At 37.3% G+C, this 20764-nt stretch overlaps 1 protein-coding gene across 9 annotated transcripts in view; it reads right to left on the bottom strand.

Moving 5' to 3' along the window:
• SLC4A4 (solute carrier family 4 member 4) overlaps positions 1-20764 on the bottom strand; it is a 493231-nt gene that overhangs the window by 169190 nt on the left and 303277 nt on the right. For all 9 annotated transcript variants that reach the window (XM_050791358.1, XM_050791359.1, XM_050791360.1 and 6 more), the window contains one exon: positions 4578-4654. In XM_050791358.1, the coding sequence (XP_050647315.1) occupies positions 4578-4654 (77 nt within the window). The remainder of the gene's footprint in view (positions 1-4577; positions 4655-20764) is intronic.

The raw sequence follows: 20764 nt of genomic DNA, 5'->3' as shown, positions 1-20764 counted from the left end.
AACTATAATGCTAAGAGAAGCTTTATGTGAGCCCTGGGATGGAACTCTATGTTCAAAATCATGAAAAGAAGTCATCTCAGTGGACTGGGTTGACTCACTCCTATATCATGTATGTGTAAGAAAAGGATTGGGGGTTATTCCCCCAATAATCACAGGATGTTTCCTTCTAGATCTCATTTTAAGATAGTTATGGCATAGCAACTTTAAACTTATACATGGTTTAATGGTTTCATCCTCATACTTTCTGACAAAATACTTAAATTCAGGTCTATTTCTTTAAAAGACCAAGACTTCAAACATAGGAATCAAGGGAGCAAAATATATTTAAACATAATAGGCAATAGACAGTGCTAAAAATGATCCTAATACGTTTTAGAAATTAACCCTACACAAAACTCCACCACGAGACCTATGGAATAGATTCTCAGATTAGCCAGCTAAATAATGAATATCACAGAAATAATAACCAGATAAGCAGTTACAAGGTTATGTGGACCTCAAGTGTCCCCCTGAGAATCTGCAGGCTATTTCTACATCTACTGCATCCACTGCAATCAACAGACTACAATTTCACTTGAGGCTGGACATGTAATTGTGAGATGTTACTGCATTATTAATCAACCTGGAAAAAGTCAACTTTTTTAAAGCCATTGCACCACTAAGCACAGTATTTCTACAAGAGCTAAAGCTAAGGGGTAAAGTGAAGAAAAAAGCTCTTTCTTATTCTCATAGCTGAAGCCATATTCACATGAAAACTGTAACTAAAGTCACTGCAGTTGATAAGCACCCACCTCACATGTAAATTTTTAAAAGAACAGAAAAAGAATAAGAAGAAATAGAAAAATAAATCAAAGGTAATCAAGAAATATAATCAGATAATGTAAAAAATACTCCATAGCAACAAAATAGAAGAGATTATTTATGTAGATTTACAACTAGATGAACTCCAGATGTATTTTTTAAATCTATTTCTCCACAGGTGTTTTTCTGCTTAATAAATATAACATCCAAATTGGAATATGGCTGAAGCACTGAATCACCTAAATTCTGGCTATGCTCTTCTTCTGCTGTTAACTATTTTAAGCCATTTTTCAATAAAGCAGCCGCTACTGAAATCGTAAGCACATAGGCTTGGCAAAGCCAGAAAGAAAAAGTGCAGCCTACAGATTTGTTTCTTCTGTTTTCCCAAAACAGAATCTCATAAAAAATATGCCCTCAAATTCTGTCACTATGTAGCTGTCAGAAAGAGCAATTCTGTTCCTCTTCATAACTCTGAACATTAAACCCATTCTTTGTGCTACTAAGAAGTTAGACAGCTCCAAGAAGTTGCAAGGCACCATCACAACTGTTCAGATTGTATCCAGGCAGAATAATCAGTCAATCAGAAATTTCAGTACTGGTCAGATGGAAGATTTTGGGGCCAACTTGGACAAGTACACAAGACAAGTTTGAGTTTACCGCCAAGATCACTTCCAGGACACTGGCTAATTAATTATAAAAGCTTTCTCAAAACAAATATAAGCCTGGAAACCTTTTTTTTTTCCTGTCCAAACAGAGAAAAAATAGGTTAAAAAATAAATAAATAAAAGCCAGGGTTTATCACAGCTTCATCTTACTTGCAAATCCACTTTCCTTTTTCTTGCCCTAAAATGATCCAGGAGTTTTTGTATTTGAAGTTACCAAAATAGTAGGTATAGACACTGAAAATATTAGTTTGATTTCTGTATCTGTACCTTTGGTTGTAGAAGAGATTATGAATTAGTTACAAAAGCCTCTCTTCAAACTCTGGTAGGAAGAGAGAATGGAGTTTCTTCCTGAAGAACTCATTGGATTAACTATAAATCCTGTAATAGACACAAATTAGATTAATAGTTGCTCTTATAATTATATATTCATCAACCTTCCTTTGCTGGCTTTGAAAACAAAAGGAACATTCCTGAATTAAATTTTCCTCGCTTCATCTTAACATGAACCTTGATCACTATGAGATGCTAGTGAAAGGCACTGAAGATTTTGGTTTTAAAGACTCCATTCCCATGGGCTTTATAACAAAATCAATACCCATAAAAAATGTTCCACATATTTCTTCTACTACTGGAATCAAAATTTTATGTAATATGCATCTTAAGCTATCAGATTTCTTCTGCATATGCCCAGATATTAAAAGACCCAATAAGTTAGTAAATGTATCTGTCAGCATTTACCAGCTGCTTCTTGTCAAATTCCTGGCAAGAGGAGAGTTGCCCTTAATAAAAGAAGGCTTCCTCAAGAATTCAACAAGATACTCCTAAGCCTAATTAGTATACTGCCTTATCCAGTACTAAGACTCATGGCAAACCTTACAAATAATCAGCATGGCTTGGTAAACAATGAATGGAGACAAAATGTGTGAAATAGATTTAAGAAAACTTCTAGTGGCCTGAGTTCTCCCTTTTCCACTACAGATATGTACCTACCAATGTAACCATATTTAAATGCTCTTCTTCCTGATCATTTCAAGAGGTAGATAGATGAAAGGAAGGTGACAATCCACATTAGCATCTGAAGGAGCAGCTCAAGGAGTCAAGAATTTATCTCAATGTAAAGCGGGAGGTAAGTAAAGAAATTAGTCCTGACCTAAACAGAGTCCCTCTTCTGGGGAACACAAATGAATAAATGAAGACAAGATGGATAACTTGAGATTTCAGAGCATCATAAAGGTCATCAAGAAGTCCTGAACTTAAAATGATAGGAAGCCATTATCCATTTTTAATGTAGAATAGAAAAATGAGAGCAACTATGTAAAAAGTATACTGAATTGAGAGAAAATGGGGACAGGGGATCAATTCCAACAGCTTTTCTAGCAATTCAGATCTGAGATGATGAAGACACTACTAGGGAGGAAGGGAGGAAGGGAGGGAGGGAGGGAGGGAGGGAGATATGGAGGAGGGGAGGGGAGGGGAGGGAAGGGGAGCGGAGGGGAGAATAGAATGGAATGTACACCCTTCCCGTACTTTCTAAAATTCACCAAGGCCTAAAAACCTCTATGACTACTACAAGTGCTGTCAGTTAAAGAGGAACATCATCATGAATATGGCTTTTTGGAAAAAATCAGCAAAGTGTGAAAAGAGGAATCTTCAAACTCACCCACTTAAAAGGCAGAAAGAGAAAGAACAAGTCATCCCTCGGTATCTGTTGGGGATTGATTCCATGACCTCCATCAGATAACAAAATTGGACAATGCTTAAGTCCCTGATATAAAATGGCATACTAATTTGCATATAACCTACACACATCCTCATATACAGTTTAAATTGCTCTAGATTACTTATAATACCTAGTATAAATGCTATGTAAACAGTTGCTATGATGTATTACTTAGAGAATAATGACAAGAAAAAAAGTGTGCATGTGTTCAGCACAGACACAATTTTCATTCTGTCCATGGTTGCTTAAATCCATGGATATGGAGGGCTAACTATACAATTAGCATATCAAGCATCAAGCCAACTAGAACCATACTCTTCTACTATATCAAAAGACAAATGGTAAGTTAAAAGAGCAAGAATCAGATATTTGATTTTCTGGGGTGAGTTATATATTATAGTTTCCTCTTAGCAAAGAACAAAACTAGTGTCCATCATCACACAACTAGCCAGTTTTGGAATAAGTAGCAAGACCAGATTTTCTTGCTTCATGTTCCTTCTTCTTTCCAGTATATGCTACTTCCCCTTCAACCCTGGGGAAACAGTCTTAAGATTTCTATGATTTTTTAAATATGCTGCTTTCATTTCTTCAAAACTTTGAAATTTTTTAATTTAGGAGGCATCATTTTTCCACATGCTATATTCTTAAAATACAATTTTCTTGCACAGATATTTACTCAGATGAAAGAAAAAACGGCCCAGTTTACACCACCTTCTCTTCAAAAGAAAGCAAACAGATATTCAAAACCTGATTGCTCTTCATTCAACTATATGTTTTAACAGACAAACAAATATATATGGTGCGATCTCAGCGCACTGCAACCTCTGCCTCCCAGATTCAAGCAATTCTCATGCTTCAGCCTCTGGAGTAGCTGGGATTACAGGCCTGTGCCACCATGCCTGGCTAATTTTTGTGGTTTTAGTAGAGACAGGGTTTCGTCATGTTGGCCAGACTGGTCTCCAACTCCTGGCCTCAAGTGATCTCCCCACCTCAGCCTCCCAAAGTGCTGGGATTACAGGTGTGAGCCACTGTGCCTGGCCAGTATTTCTTAATAATTTACCAAAATACTTTTTTCATAAGTTATCCCACTTAATCCCTAGAATAAACACAAGTCAGAGGTTATTACTATTTTAAAGCTGAGACAACTATTTCTCTAAGATTTTAATTGTCCAAGTGAATAAATCTGCAACAGCTGAAGTAGACTGAAATTTTTCCCTTGTGATTCCAGCTCCCTTCACACACTGCTTCTCCTTCTCCCAAGGAAGGTGAAAACTGTTGTCTGCACATAAAGGTCCATTTTAAGTGAAGCAACCATCACCTCTAATCCTTTCTCAGCATCTTTTAGATATACGTTCTCTTACATTTCAAAGAAGCAAGAATTTTTTGCTTACCTGGTCCTTCTCTGGTTTATCAGAAATATCATTCAGACTGGAGGAAGTCAGATTCCTATGGGTCATGGCTGGGCTACCTGGAAAAACACAAGTAAACTCTAATTAAAGACTTCTTTTCAAGAACACAAAGATTGTGATGGTATACTTAATAAACACTAGTAGATGATGATGGAAATGGTGATGATACTTTTAACCACTCTAGGATTCTTCTGAAGAGTTTTCCAGAGTCTAGGTTGGAGTACAAACATAGTTAAATGCAAAGTATATAAAATCCCAAATACCGTAGTTAAGACTTATTGCCTGGTTCAATTTCAAGGTAAGCTAAACTTTGAAAGAAACTTCTAAGACAATAAGCATAAAAATAAATTTGTTCCTGGTTTTGTTCACTCTTTATCATTGCCATTTACATACATGCGAATCTATCTGGTTTCCTTTCCTTTTCCTGTTGCCTGCAGAGAGCAGCTGCTTCCTCATCTTCAGCAGGGCTGACCCTGGATGCCAGGCCCAGACCTCCTCTCCCCGAGGCCTTGGCAGCCCTTCCTAGAACACCACTCACTCCGATCCACCTGAAAAGTCTTGGTCGAAGTGTTCCCTTCTCTGGCTAACACTTGGATCAAGCATATTTCTCCTTAGTGGGCATCTGATTTAGAATCCTCACTCTTTGCCTCAATGTAGTGTTATCACAGGATCCCTTACTTCTCTGCATTTCCATTTGCCAGAATAAAATAAGCATATCCTCTTTTCCCCCTTAACGTGTTAAATCTCTTCTCCAAGTGAAGGGATGGATGTCATCGGAAATACTACATGGGAACCAATCTCCCTGACCATATAGCAGCTGCCAATATGGTTCACTAGTGATCCATCCAATGATTTCAGACACTATCATACATGAATAGAGAGGAAGGACATGTAGAAGAGCCACAGACTGTTTTCAAGTAGACCATGTTAATCAACAGAATATTGAACTTTCATTCTGCAGTTGGACCTGAAATTTCTAGACTTGCTAAGCAAAACAAACTAACTGTTCAAAGCCAAGATGTTTGACCCAACTGCTGCAGGGTGCTGAGTAATGCATTCATCCTTAATCCTCAATGATCTGACTCAGGCTGGTCTTTACAGCAAAAGGACAAGGGTTGAAAAGAAGCAACGAAGTTCTAACATAGCTTCACATTTGCTTCCAAATAATTCTTTAGATTACAGACTTTAATTCCTTCAGATAAAGACTTCAACATATAATTTCACAAAAGACTAAAATCTACCCCTAATAAGTTAATGCCTACATAACAGCAGCTCTTTAAATATAATTCCTTTTAACTACCAGATCAGAAAAATTGTAATTTCCTTGAACTGGCAAGACAGGATATTTTCCACTCTGTTGCATTTCATCGAGTAAGCATGGCCTAGATCTCTTAAATCTTTTACCTGGTTGGGTGTTTTATTCTAGGAAAATTTAAGCACAGGGCATTATTCAAAGGAAAATAACATTTGAAAATGTGCTTTATGTGCAAAATTAAAAGAACCCCTTTGCAGGGCACTTTTTCTTCCTTGAGCCACATATTAGATTTCTAGTGTCCACTCAAAACAAAAGACACTAGGTACAATCTTGAATGCCCCCAACTAATGCTGAGATTGAAACTAATAGAAAATGATGAGTACAGACAATTTTGCACTTTATATTTAAAAAAAAAACCAGCTATTTGGACTAACTGGGTAAAAGTTCTGCCTGAATAAGTGAAGAAATATGAATTATACAATCCTAAAGCAATGAAGCCTTAGCAATCCTAATCATAAGTTAAAAATATCTTATGTAAATAAATAGGTAAGACAAATTTCTACTCATCAAATCATTTATATGTAAGTGGCAGTACTGAAATAAATTTAAGTCAGTTTTCCATTAAGTAATTTAAATTTCCTAGCCAATAGCCTAAAGTCATTGATTTGCTATAGGCACTCTTTATAAATACTGTAAAGGCACATTTCAGCCCAAGCGCTGTCCTAACTGCTGCAAAATCTGAATAGGTAGAAGCCAAATTAATGAGGTTTTCATTATAATGGTAATCTTGATTGATGTGACAGCTTTTCCAAGAAACCTTATATACCCATCATTCTTTGCATTTCTGAAAGACAGTGATAGTATGGCTATCTATATTTATACTATATGAGGAGCAAGAGAAAGGTGCAGGTCCAAGAAAAATGCAGGAATCAGATGAGGAAGAGAAGACTAGTATTAAGAAATAATCAAATCTGTTTCCTCTCCTAACTTTCTCTGATTCTCACTGATAAAAGTAATTAATATTAACAGCTTCACTAACGTTTAACACTGCAAGAGTCTGCTAGTCAACATTTCTATTAACTAAGCAAGATGATCAGCATTCTTCAATCTTTTTCCATCCCCCTCCCTACCAAACTCCCCATCCTGACTTCCCAAGACCTTGAAGCAGAGACAAATCCTTCCCAATGCTCTAAATCAGTGGTTTCTATAGTGAGGTCTCCACACCAGCAATATCCACATCACCTGTAGACTTGTTAGAAAGGCAGATTATTGACACCCACGCAAGACCAATTCTTTATTTTATTTTTCTCATAAGTGACTGGGGTACAGGCAGTATTTGGCTATGTAAGTTCTGTACTGGTGATTTGTGAGATTTTGGTGTAATCATCACCCAAGCAATATATACTGCACCATATTTGTTGTCTTTAATCCCTCACCCCCCCTCCTACACTTCCCCTCAAGTTCCCAAAGTCCACTGTACCATTCTTATGCCTTTGCGTCCTCACAGCTTAGCTCCCACATACCAGTGAGAACATTAGACATTTGGTTTTCCATTTCTGAGTTACTTCACTTAGAATAACGGTCTCCAATCTCATCCAGGTCGCTGCAAATGCCATTAATTCATTCTTTTTAAGGCTGAGTAGTATTCCATCCTATAAATATACCACAGTTTCTTTATCCACTCATCAATTGATGGTTCCTCGATTCTGCAATTGTGAATTGTGCTGCTATAGTAGTTCTACTTTTAGTTCTTTAGGGAATTTCTACACTGTTTTCCACAGCAGCTGCACTAGTTTACATTCCCCTCAGCAGTGTAGAAGTGTTCCCTGATCACCGCATCCACACCAACATTTACTGTTTTTTGATTTTTTTGATTATGGCCATTCTTGCAGGAGTAAGGTGGTTTTGCATTGTGGCTTTGATTTGCATTTCCCTGATCATTATTGATGTTGGGCATTTTTTTCATGTTTGTTGGGCCATTTGTATATCTTCTTTTGAGAACTGTCTATTCATGTCCTTAGCTCACTTTTTGATGGGATTTTTTTTTTTCTTACTTACTTGTTTGAGTTTGTTGTAGATTCTGGTTATTAGTCCTCTGTCAGATGTACAGAATGTGAAGAGTTTCTCCCACTCTGTGGGTTGTCTGTTTACTTTGCTGTTTCTTTCGCTGTGCAAAAGCTCTTTAATTAAGTCCCAACTATTTATCTTTGTTTCTATTGTATTTGCTTTTGGATTCTTGGTCATGAAATCCTTGTTTAAGCTAATGTTTATAAGGGTTTTTCCAATGTTCTCTTCTAGAATTTTTATAGTTTCAGGTCTGAAGTCCTTAATCCATCTTGAGTTGATTTTTGTATAAGTTGAGAGATGAGAATCCAGTTCCATTCTCCTATATGCGGCTAGCCGATTATCCCAGCACCATTTGTTGAAAAAGGCGTCCTTTCCCCACTTTATGTTTTTGTTTGCTTTGTTGGAGATCAGTTGGCTGTAAGTATTTGGGTTTATTTCTGGGTTCTCCATTCTGTTCCATTGGTCTATGTGCCTCTTTTTATAATAGCACCATGCTGTTTTGGTGACTATGACCTTTTAATATAGTTTGAAACCAGGTAGTGTGATGTCTCCAGATGTGTTCTGTTTGCTTAGCCTTGCTTTGGCTATGCAGACTCTTTTTTGATCCCATATAAATTTTGAAATTGTTTTTTTCTAATTCTGTGAAGAATGATGGTAGTATTTTGATAGAATTTGTGTTAAATTTGTAGATTTCTTTTGACAGTACTGTCATTTTCACAATATTGATTCTACTCATCTATGAGCATGGGATGTGTTTCCATTTGTTTGTGTCATCAATTATTTCTTTCAGCAGTGTTTTACAGTTTTCCTTGTTGATGTCTTTTGCTTCCTTCATTAAGTATATTCCTAAGTTGGTTTTTTTTTTTTTTTTTTTTTTTTTGCAGCTACTGTAAAAGAGGATGCATTCTTGATTTGATTCTCCGTTGAGTTGCTGTTGGTGTACAGAAGAGCTAACAATTTGTGTACATTAATCTTGTATCCAGAAAATTTGCTGAAATCTTTTGTTAGTTCTTAGAGCTTTCTGGAAGAGTCTTTAGGGTTTTTAATGTAAACAGTCATATCATCAGCAAACAGTGGCAGTTTGACTTCCTTTTTACCAATTTGGATGCCATTTATTTCTTTCTCTTGTCTGATTACTCTGGCTAGGGACTTTCTGTGTTATGTCGAAAAGGGGTGGTGAAAGTGGGCATCCTTGTCTTGTTCCAGGTTTCAGAGGGAATGCTTCCAACTTTTCCCCATTCAGTATTATGTTGGCTGTGGGTTTGTTATAGATGGCTCTTATTACATTAGGGCATGTCCCTTGTATGCCGATTTTGCTGAGAGTTTTAATCAGAAAGGGATGCTGGATTTTGCTGAACGCGTTTTCTGCATTTATTGATATGATCATGTGACTTTTTTTGTTTTTAATTCTGTTTATATGCTGTATCACATTTATTGACTTGCATATGTTAAACCATCCCTGCATCCCTGGTATAAAACCCACTTGATCATGGTGGATTATCTTTTTGATATGTTGTTGGATTCGGTTAGTTAGTATTTTGTTAAGGATTTTGGCATCTATGTTCATCAAAGATATCAGTCTGTAGTTTTGTTTTTTGATTATGTCCTTTCCTGGTTTGGGTATTAGGGTAATGCTGGCTTCACAGAATGAAATACCTTCTTTCTCTATCTTATGGAATAGTGTCAAAAGATTTAGTACCAAATCTTCTTTGAATATGCCTGACAAATTCTATCAACACTCTGGGTATGAGCGGGGAGGGTGGACACCAATGTGCATTTTAACAAGCCCTCCAGGGGACTCTGAATCATGCTGAAGATTGAGAACCACTGCTCTAAATAAACCAGTTATCTTAACAGTATCTATATTAGTCGGAATCTAAGTTGAAAGAAGTATAAATGTTGGAGGGATATTGCCAGAGAGGTAAGTCTAATAACCTTGCCCTCCTCCAAGCTACTGCTCTAAACTATCATATCTCAAGCAAATCATTAACTTATCATCCTTGTCATATAAACACACAAAGAGGTTATCTGGCTTTTCCTCTGAATCCTCGCCTATACAACCAAATAAACAATTTTGTTTTGGAAACTCACTGTTTAATCAGCCTTTTCCAGAAACATATCACTCAAATCCAAGAAAAAAAAGATGAGGGCCGAAAGAGATTATTGACCAGATTATACATGGGAATTAGAAATTTGTGTGTGGCTTTTTTGCTAACATGGGAAGGTGTTAAAAAACAGGTCCCTAACAACATTCTTGTGAATATTTTACATCTGACATTTCAGAAGACATATTGTCAGAATAAATCAGTGTTTTCTACTTAGATTTTGGCCTATAATGTAAACACATTATACTGCAATCCTGAGCAAGTAAGGATGCTAGAGAAAAACGTCGCCTTGCACCAAAAAGGTGAAATACAAGTGTACCCTAAAGTATGTTGCTTCTTGGGCAAGTGGTGATTCATTCACTCAAAGCTACAACCAATAGGCCCTTTCCACCTAAAATCCAGGGTGTAAAAACATCTTATGCTTGTTCTTGGTCCAAAGAAACTTTGTGTTTTTTAAGATTCCTTAAAACAAAAAAAAAAAGAAAGAAAGAAAAGCAGAAGAACCAGTCTCAAGTGCATAATCATAATTAATTTCCATATCACTATTTTCTGGCCATAAGAAAAAGAAAGCTTTGCAGAATCGCATTTTCAAGCAGTTTCACACAATCAGAAACAATTTCATTTTCAAAGTACCCACTTGGCAGGTACATACTGTTGCTATAAAAATTAATTACATTCTGTACTGAGTTTGAAAATCATTGTTATTCTTTAGCACACATGTAGCAATTCATAAAGTCCTTTGCAATTATAACTATTAGTTACAATAAAAAGGGGTGAGAAGACTCTATGGCACAGAAAGAAGATATTTGAATGCATACATATTAATGTAATATAATGACACATAAATGTCCTCCTCACCTCATACCTCCATAATGAGCCAATAGAGAACCCAGGGACAAGCTAAAACAAAGATCTCATGGCCTATGAAATAAATTGAATCTTTTTTATTCTTAATATTAAATAACATTTGTAGCACAAAAAAAAAACTAAGATAACTTACATGTAATAGACATACAAGTGGATCTGCATGTTCTTGTCCGAATATTTGGAGGTATGGGTCTGATTTTCACTGTTTGGGACCATAAAACTAACAATGGCATTTCAGAATAATGCATGTGTTCTACACCCACATTGACTCACTGATGTTCTTTCTTCTCCCTTTGCTGGCATAACAAACCTACTAGAAAATGTCTATATTCAAGAGTAATGGTCAACTAATCTTTTTGAGTACTAGGTACCTGAACTCACATTATCTTACTTAATCCTCATATCAACACTGTGAAGTTAGTTTGATAATAAACAAACGAACTTCAAGGAGGTGAAGTTCATGGTCACATAGCAAGCAGTAAAACCATAATGGAAACATGGCTCTCATAATGCCAATCCCACTGCCTCTGAGAAGGAAACATCTCTCTGTGTTATTTGCATAAACACATAAACTTCATCACGGCTAATAAAGAGAAAATGTAATGTACAACCACAGAGAATATATTCTATTTTCATGCCAATTATGTGCAGAATAACATCACTAGAGAGGTTTAAGGCAGTTATGTTCCTGGTTTCCAACTTAGCAGTTCCAAAAATGGAGATGGTATTACTCTACTTTCTCATTTTCATAAAGAAAAGAAGGGGGGAAATATTGAACTCAGCTACTCTGTTTGCCATTCTAATTAAATACTTGTCGCAAACCACAGCTCTGTGACAAAGGATGCTAAAGGCAACAGGAATATAATGGTAAAAGAATTACACCACATGCTTCTGAATGTCTTCATTCATAGCCATAGCCAAGTGTTTGTAAAATTCTACAATATATGTACAGCCTATTCTCCATTATTTCTATGTTAGTTTTCCATATTTCAGGTTACTTCAGTTCTAATTTCTTCCCATTTCACTCACTAAAAACAGGAATAAAATGGGACAAAGAGAACAAATCACTTAGGATATTTACAATGAGTTTGACTGACAAAGTCTAGAAGGAAGGCTAAAAGAGAGTTTGGAATTCTGTGAGACCAGTTTCCTAGTTTTAGATGGCAACAGGTTATTAAGAGCTTTCACCCACAAAAAAATAATAATAATAAAATAAAATAAGAATGTCATTATGGTCCCCAACTCACTTCGATCCCCCATACCCTAAATAAAATACAAAAATATTTTAAATATTAGACTAAGGAAAGTTATTATAAACATATCATTAGTCAGAAGGTGCCCTTTGGAGGAACTTCATAACTAAGAAAAAATCAATTTCGGCATTTTTACTTGTTTCCTTTTTAATTGTTTTGTTTTGTTTAAAATATTTTTAACATTTGTTTTTATTTTATATAACGTAAACTCCAAGAGCCTACAGGCAAGGCCCTTGGTTTGTCTTGTTTGTAGTTATAGCCTCAGACCTTGGCATTAGTGGCACTTAATACTTTGTGAATGAATAATAGTAATGGGGTATCATTTTACCTCCGTTTGGAGTTACTACTATAAACACTACTGTGCAAAGTCCATTTCCTATGGAGGGAGATGCTGTGTGCACACTCCAAGAGCCTTCAGACTTGGACAGCCTTAGAGTAAATAAGTAAGAAGTTTGTAGCTGGCCCAGAACTAACAGAACTGAAAGACTCTGCCAAACTGGCCCAAAGCCTGTCGTTGAGCAGAGGGAAAAGAAGAAGCAATAAAGAGGAAAAAGAGAAATTATCTGTGAAGAAGGAATGAGGATATGAGGATAGAGGAGAAATAAGGCTGAGTGTCAGGATCTCAGCTAAAGGAAAGGAGAGCCTGGGGTAGAGAAAAGCTGGGAGAAACTAAAATAACTCAAAGCATTCAAAGCATATGATTGTCTTGGAAAGTGGAGCAAATGTGGAGAAAAGAAGACATCAAAAGACCCAGATAACTGTCAAAGTATGTGAGTAAAGTTGAAGCCAAAAACTGATGTCATTCCTAACGTATGGGACAAAGATAATAGAGAGGATGTCCTTATATGGAGAGCTGGAAGTGTGTAGAGGTCAAGTCACAGATACCTGCATCAATGAGGCTTCATAAATACTATCCTCTTATTTTAAAAGCCATTCTCTGCCCTTCGGGACCTTTGTTATCTATAATCCCCTTGATAATCTATTTTAACCTCAACTTCGTTGACCCTGTTCATTCCTGTTTCTTAATTTTCTGGCTACTCTGCGGGCCTTTCCCAAGAGTCAGTGTTAGGTCTAATACATCTCAATATCAAATACAAAAGTTCCATCTCTTCTAATTCTTTCAAATTTCAACCAGCAAAAGCAAAATGCTCTAATTCATTGAGAGTCTTATTCTAATAATATTGCACTGGATACATCATTTTTATTGTGATCTAAAATAGGCAGCTTAGGCCAGGCATGGTGGCTCATGCCTGTAATCCCAGCATTTTGGGAGGCCAAAGCAGGAGAATCACTTGAATCTAGGAGTTCAAGACCACCCTGAGCAACACAGTGAGAGCCCATCTCTATAAAAATGTTTTAAGTGTTAGCTGAGTATGGTGGTGCACACCTGTAGTCCCAGCTACTAGAGAGGCAGTGGGGCAGGGAGAGGACTGTTTGAGCCCAGGAGTTAAAGGTTGCAGTTGGCTATGGTCACATCACTGCAGTCCAGCCTGAGCAACAAAGCAAGACCCCAACATGAATGAATTAATGAATAAAATATAATAGGTAGCTTAATTTCTTAAAAAATATTTCACTCTCTTTCTCACACACACATACATTAATAGGCATACAAAATTTATACTTAGCTGAGAAAGCATTCAAAAGACATATAAAGACTGCAAAATTTACTAAACAAAAAAGTCCCTATAATGTACTTCAAGGAGTCTGTGGTCCCTGTGATTATGGTACTTGTGATTGTAGTTCTCTTCCTCTGTCTCATATTCACATACACATACATGAACACACATATATACATAGACACACACCCACGCACACACACAACATAAAATTATGAAGAAAATACTATTCCCTCCCCAAAATGTGATGAAAACATATAAAATAATTTGTGACCTTTTTATCTCCCAAAAGCAGTAAGAGAAAAGAATAGTACTTTCAGCAAGCCTATTCTAGCTAGTTAAAGGCTAAGAAGGAAAACCTATCAATGGTGGAATATAACAGAAGTAAATGAGCATCTCGCTGTCTTCATTCCAAACAGCCACTGACCCAGAGTGATTTTCACCAAATGCCCCTAAGCCAAGGTAAAGAGGATCTTCAGTAGGTTCCTGCAGCCACATCATTCCAAGGACACATACACAATGTCTGATTTAGATAAGTTTGATCTACTCTCTCTCTATATATATATATGTGTGTGTATATATATATATGTAGACATCAGCTCCAAGACATAGTAAAATTTCACTGATTCAGATGAGTGGAAGAATTCTCCAATTTGATGAGGCATCCAAATTAAAAACACTTTAGGCTGGGCGCAGTGGCTCACGCCCATAATCCCAGCACTTTGGGAGGCCGAGGCAGGCAGATCACCTGAGTTCAGGAGTTTGAGCCCAGCCTGACCAACATGGAGAAACTCCATCTCTACTAAAAACACAAAATTAGCTGGGCATGGTGGCACATGCCTATAATCCCAGTTACTTGGGAGGCTGAGGCAGGAGAATCGCTTGAACCCAGGAGACAGAGGTTGCGGTGAGCCAAGATCACACCATTGCACTCCAGCCTGGGCAACAAGAGCAAAACTCTGTCTCAAAAAATATATATATATATACTTTAAGTAGGCTACTAATTCAAAATGGTAAACTTAGTACGTGACAGAGTAACTGGGTTTATCTCCTCAACCTTCCTAGATACTTTAAAAATGACAGATTCACAAAAAATACTTTTTTACAAAAGTATAAAGCCACACCAATGAAAAGAACAGATAGAAGACCAACATAGACAAGAGACTCTGAAAACTTTCTGGAAGAAGAGCAGATAGAATAGTAGAACATGACACCATTTATGCTATTTGGAAATGTCAGTGTAAAACTCCATGCAGAAGGACATGGAGTTAAAAAAGAGAATATCTTCCCTGCAAAACTCTGAAGAAACTCACATTGGAATCTGCCAAGTACAGTGGAGGCAGGAGTAAGGGACAGGCTAGAAAGGATTCAAGGAAAGGGATGGATTCAAGAAAGTATAACACCACCCCTACTGGGCAGAATACCCAAAGCCAAAGCATTTACACTGCAGGGCTCTGCTAAAGAAGTATTCAGAAAGACCAGGGCAATCAGCACAGGTGTTTGCATCTCACAGCAAAGTCTTCTGAATTCTTGAGCTTACAGCACCCCTCAGAATTACGCTTCCTGCTTACACTAAAGCAAATACTCTTTTTGAAATGCAAATGTAAAACTGAGCACCATCAGTGGTTTTAGAGAGGAAGCCCAAGACTAAAACCTATACCTTAAATAAAAAAACACGCAAAAGAATTGCAAAAAAGAAATATCATTTAGAAAACTTGAAATAAAAATTCTAATCAGCTTTTAGAGATTTGAGAAGATACTGTATCCACAAAACATGAAGAGATAGCTATGAAAAATAGAACAAGGAAAAGATTTTAGACTAGACCAATAATTACCTTAAAACCTATATGTATGAGATTATACACATAGCAAAACACAAAACAAAACAAAACAAAACCCCTCAATACAACTGTTAGAAAATATTATAACAGGAGTCTTCCAAAGAGCAACGGAAGAGGGGGTAAAGAGCCAGAAAACATAAGAGAATAGATAAGAGGTCCAGGAACCCCATTATCTGATTATCATAGTTCTAGTAAGCCAGAACAAGGAAAATTGTGGAGAGAACATTATCAAAGAGAATATAATATCCCAGAACATTATCAAAGAGAATTCAAGAGCCCAGAGATAAAGGACATATTTCTTCAGATCACAAGGACACCTAGGGAAAAATAAAATAAACCAAAAAAAATTTTTTTAAATTCTTGTATGTAGATGAATCATTCTGAAACTTTTTTTTTTTTTCTGAGACGGGGTCTGGCTCTGTCGCCCAGGCTGGAGTGCAGTGGCGCGATCTCGGCGCACTGCAAGCTCTACCTCCTGGGTTCACACCATTCTCCTGCCTCAGCCTGCTGAGTAGCTGGGACTATAGGAACCTGCCACAATGCCCAGCTAATTTTTTTTTTTTTTTTTTTTTTTTTTTTTTTTTTTTTTTTTTTTTTTTTAGTAGAGATGGGGTTTCACTGTGTTAGCCAGAATGGTCTCAATCTCCTGACCTCGTGATCCATCCACCTTGGCCTCCCAAAGTGCTGGGATTACAGGCGTGAGCCACCGCGCCCAGCCGAATCATTGTGAAACGTGTTAACACTAAGGATGAAAAACAAATTCAAAAGTGTTCTATCTAGAAAGGAAAAGCTATAAGAATTGGATTTTGGAATTCTAGAAGATAATGGGAACATGACTTCAAAGGACTAGAAGAAAATTATCTTCAATAAAGAATTCTATATGCTTCCAAATCATCAATTGAGTATGAAAAAAATAATATAGAAGAGCTGGGGCCAAAAAAAAACTCCAAAAAATTATAACCTTAATTTGTCCTTTTATACAAAGTTATTGACAGTGTGATAAGCAAAATGAGGGAATGAACTAAGAAAAAAGAGACACATGGTCTCCAATGCAGGATGACAATGAAAGTCCATGCCAGAATGTCCATTGTGCAGTGGTCTGGAAAGCAATCGGTCTGGTAAAGCAGGAGGGCAATGTAGGGAAGAGAGGAACTAATAGCAGGGGCAGATCTGCAAGGAGATATCAAGGGATTCTATAGGTGTATTAGTATCCTTGAGATATTGAAAGAGCTTAAGAATGTAGTAACGATAGGCAATATTTTAAATGCAATCTAAAACTCCACATTTAAGAAAAACTACTCAAAAGAAAATGTACTTACAGTTCATTACACAGCTTTAGAGTAAACCATATTCATATAGTCATGATATAAATTCTATTCATGTATTTCTAACATTAGAACAAACTGATAGAGAAAGCACAAACTTTATAGATAAGAGACAAGAACATAAATCTAAAGGCCGGGCGTGATGGCTCACACCTATAATCCCAGCACTTTCGGAGGCTGAGGCGGGTGGATCACTTGAGATCAGGAGTTAAAGACCAGCCTGACCAACATGGAGAAACCCCGTCTCTATCAAAAATACAAAATTAGCTGGGCGGGATGGCGCATGCCTGTAATTCCAGCTACTCAGGAAGCTGAGGCAGGAGAATCACTTGAACCCGGGAGGCGGAGGTTGGCAGTGAGCCAAGATCACGCCACTGCACGGGCAACAACAAGAGCGAAACTCTGTCTCGAAAAATATATGTATATATAAATCTAACCTATATTGACAATAAAAAGTACAAGCACCAATGACAGAAGTCTAGAAAGGAAGCAGCAAAAAAAGAAGCAGCAAAGAGTAGGGATGCTAACATCCTTTTTTTATTTTTTCTTTTCTACTTAAAAAATTTTTATTATTATTATACTTTAAGTTCTGGGGTACATGTGCAGAACATGCAGTATTGTTACATCGGTATACACGTGCCATGGTGGTTTGCTGCACCCATCAACCTGTCACCTACATTAGGTATTTCTCTTAATGCTATCCCTCCCCTAACCCCCTACCCCCCGACAGGCCCCAGTGTGTGATGTTCCTACATCCTTTTTTTTTTCACAAGGTAAGAAGTCAAAAATAGGTTTTTGTATCAAATAATAAAAAAGAATAATAAGTTTACTACTTAAAATTACAAATGCAATTGATAATGTATTAGAAATAATAATACAAGCATATTTGAAGGAAAAAAGGTGTACAAATGAGGTAATTTTTTTCTTTTTTCTTTCTTTCTTTTTTTTTTTTTTTGATGGGGGGACGGAGTCTTGCTCTGCCACCAAGGCTTGAATGCAATGGTGTGATGTGGCCTCACTGCAACCTCCTGGGTTCAAGCCCCCTCCTCACTGCTCTAGATTTATAGCTCACAAAACATGACTTGAGAAAACGTCATTCAGTTGGCTTCCTCATGCAGTAAACTCCTCAGGTCTTGCTGACTGCACATTCATTTAACTGATACACTCTTAGCAATCGATGACTGTAGGACACCCACAACTCTAGGAGTAGCCTCCAGAAAAGAAGAGCACAAACACCTCTGGACCCATAATGCCTCTTTCACCCAAGCGGCCCTGAAGACACTGTAGACCACAGTGCTGTAAGTCTGAGAGAGAAGAAAGGTAGGGTACAACCTGTCCCATTGTGCACTTGCTCATACACTCATTTTCTCACCCTTGGAGAGACTAATTATGCAATTCAGCCAAAGTGACATCTAGGGTCCAAATGATGTGATAGCTTCAGGACCTCAAGTGATCCTAGAGTTACTCTGGAAAATTCTGTTCAGAGCTATGACAGGCACAGCATTTCCTTCTTATTGAAAAGCCCAAGCTGAGCTGAGATGCTTGCAGTTCTTGGCTGATACTATGCTACTCCTAAATTACATCAAGTTATCTAGTTCTAAGAAGTCCCAATGGTGAGAATATTTGGCTCTGCAACACAGACCTGCCTAATACTACCTGCTGCAGGCATTATTTTTCTCACTGGAAGGCGACAGAGTGGGGGCAGTAGAGGAGAAGACAGTGAGCGTGGTGGTTCACACTCTCCTTTCTGGAGGGGGCTAATGGATCCATAAAGACATATATAAAAAGAATTATGCCAATGTTATTAATATCATAGAAAAAAGACAAAGTAAGAAAAGGTAGTAAAATGGGAATAAAAATATCTTCTCAGGATGGTATAAGGATTAAGCAAGCAAACACATGTGGAAGTGTCTTGCTCAGCTCTTCAATAGATGTTAGTTTTCCTCTCCCTTTGTCCTGCAATCATGTGCATAAATCCCTCTGAACTCAAGATCCTTAGGAAACAGTAAACTACATTTGCCATGGTGCGATCCCATATACTCACCATTTGTAATTTTCTAGTCCAAGGAAATTAGTTCAGAGAACTGAGAGGTTGCAGTTCTAATTCATATCCTGAGGTGGGGGTTGAAATCTTAAGCTGACTTAAGAAATGAGGACTGAGACCTAAATGTAGTTGTTATTCATCATACAGAGGGTATGTGATGACTTTAGGTAAACCAATACAAGAGAGCTTCTAGGAAAAATGTTAGATGTCTCACAGACTGCACAGGTCATTAGCAATTATTTACTTGAGAAACCAATGCAGTAAGTACCTCGCTTATTTACGTATATACATCATGGATGTAGAACGTTCTTTAATGATAATTTCTAATGTTCTCTTGAGGAAAGTATGGTCTTAGTTCATTCTAGTATCTGTCACTCTGGTTTGAAGGCAATATATACTTTCCTATATTTACTACTAAAGCAGTGTGGAGAATGAATTGGGCAGGAAAAAAAGAGCAAGTGGTAAAATATATGAATCACCATACAAAAAGAGCTGTGGGAATGCTTCACTGGGCCTAGTTATGCTGGTTAAAGATTGTTTAAGTCAGTGGGCAAAGGTGCATTTTAAAAACTTCATTTTCTGCTGAACCAAGGTAAAGAGAAAAGCAGAGAATGAGAAAGAAATTCATATCAGAATCAGTATCAAAACTTTGACTTCAGAAATTCCTCCAGTACAGAACTACTAGAACTTTCTCACAGCTGCACATTATCTCTGGACCAGGAACACAATACAGTGGGAACAATGAGTTTAGATACCCCACAGGGTGGGTTCTCTGGAGGCTGGGTATGCTATCAATGCGGCTCATAGAATCACAGAGCTAAAGGGCAACTGGAGCTCACCTAACCAACTTCTCATCCACGCAGTTTCCCTCCTCTAACATTATACATAGCCAGTCTCCCAATATCCATTTACATACTCTCAGTGACAGGAAGCCTGCCACTTAATGAAGTGATCCATTTCATTGTAATAAAGCTCATTTTTATGTGGTAAACTGCTTCAATATCCCAGGTAAGCAGCAGCATTTGCACAGACCAAGAAAAAGTACAAGGATTGTGTTCAGAGTGCCAACCCAAGTACACAGATGCTCAGGAAAAGCTAGTTTTCACTTAAATATGTATAGCTTCTATTAGTCTCCTTAGAAATAATGTATGTCTTCATATGTTCCCAGGCTTAGCTTGGATTGTTCATAAAGAGGCCCTCACCTTATCTTTTATAATCCTCTAGCACTGGAAAGTTGGTCCCTGCAGTCCTCATCCCTCCAAAAAAAAAACTAGTGTACAAAGGTCCTTTGAAGAAAAAAACCCTGCTTCCTCATATAAGAGGACTATATCTTCACCAACAAGGCTTTGCCAGCCTGAACCTGGGAAAACTAAAACTTTGATCAGATCATTGGTTTTTTTTGGAAAACAAATGGACTACAAAAATTGCATTCACTCCTTATCCAAAAATATTAGGAGTCTCAATAAAATGTCTTCTTCACTAAAATGATCACCCATAGGGCCTAGTGCATTCTCTGAAGCAGCAAAGCAAAGTCTACTTTCCTCTTTATATTTGTGCTGAGTGAGCTCTCATGAACTAACTAAGCTGCCTTTTCTCCAGTTCCTTTAATCAACATTCCTATGGCCATGTCTAGATCTCTCACTACCTAACCACCCCCACGATGGTCTCTACATTCTCATTCTCCTCCTTCAGATGTGAACCACTTTCTCTACAAGCACTTCTCACTCTGTTCACGATAACCTCAGCTTCATCCAGTTAACTAGTCCAGTTATCATAAACATCACTTGTTCTTTGGT

The sequence above is a fragment of the Macaca thibetana genome, chromosome 5, assembly GCF_024542745.1.
Source record: "Macaca thibetana thibetana isolate TM-01 chromosome 5, ASM2454274v1, whole genome shotgun sequence".
Taxonomy (NCBI): Eukaryota; Metazoa; Chordata; class Mammalia; order Primates; family Cercopithecidae; genus Macaca; species Macaca thibetana.
The sequence above is the reverse complement of the archived record's forward strand: the minus strand, read 5'-3'. Positions and strand labels throughout refer to the sequence as shown.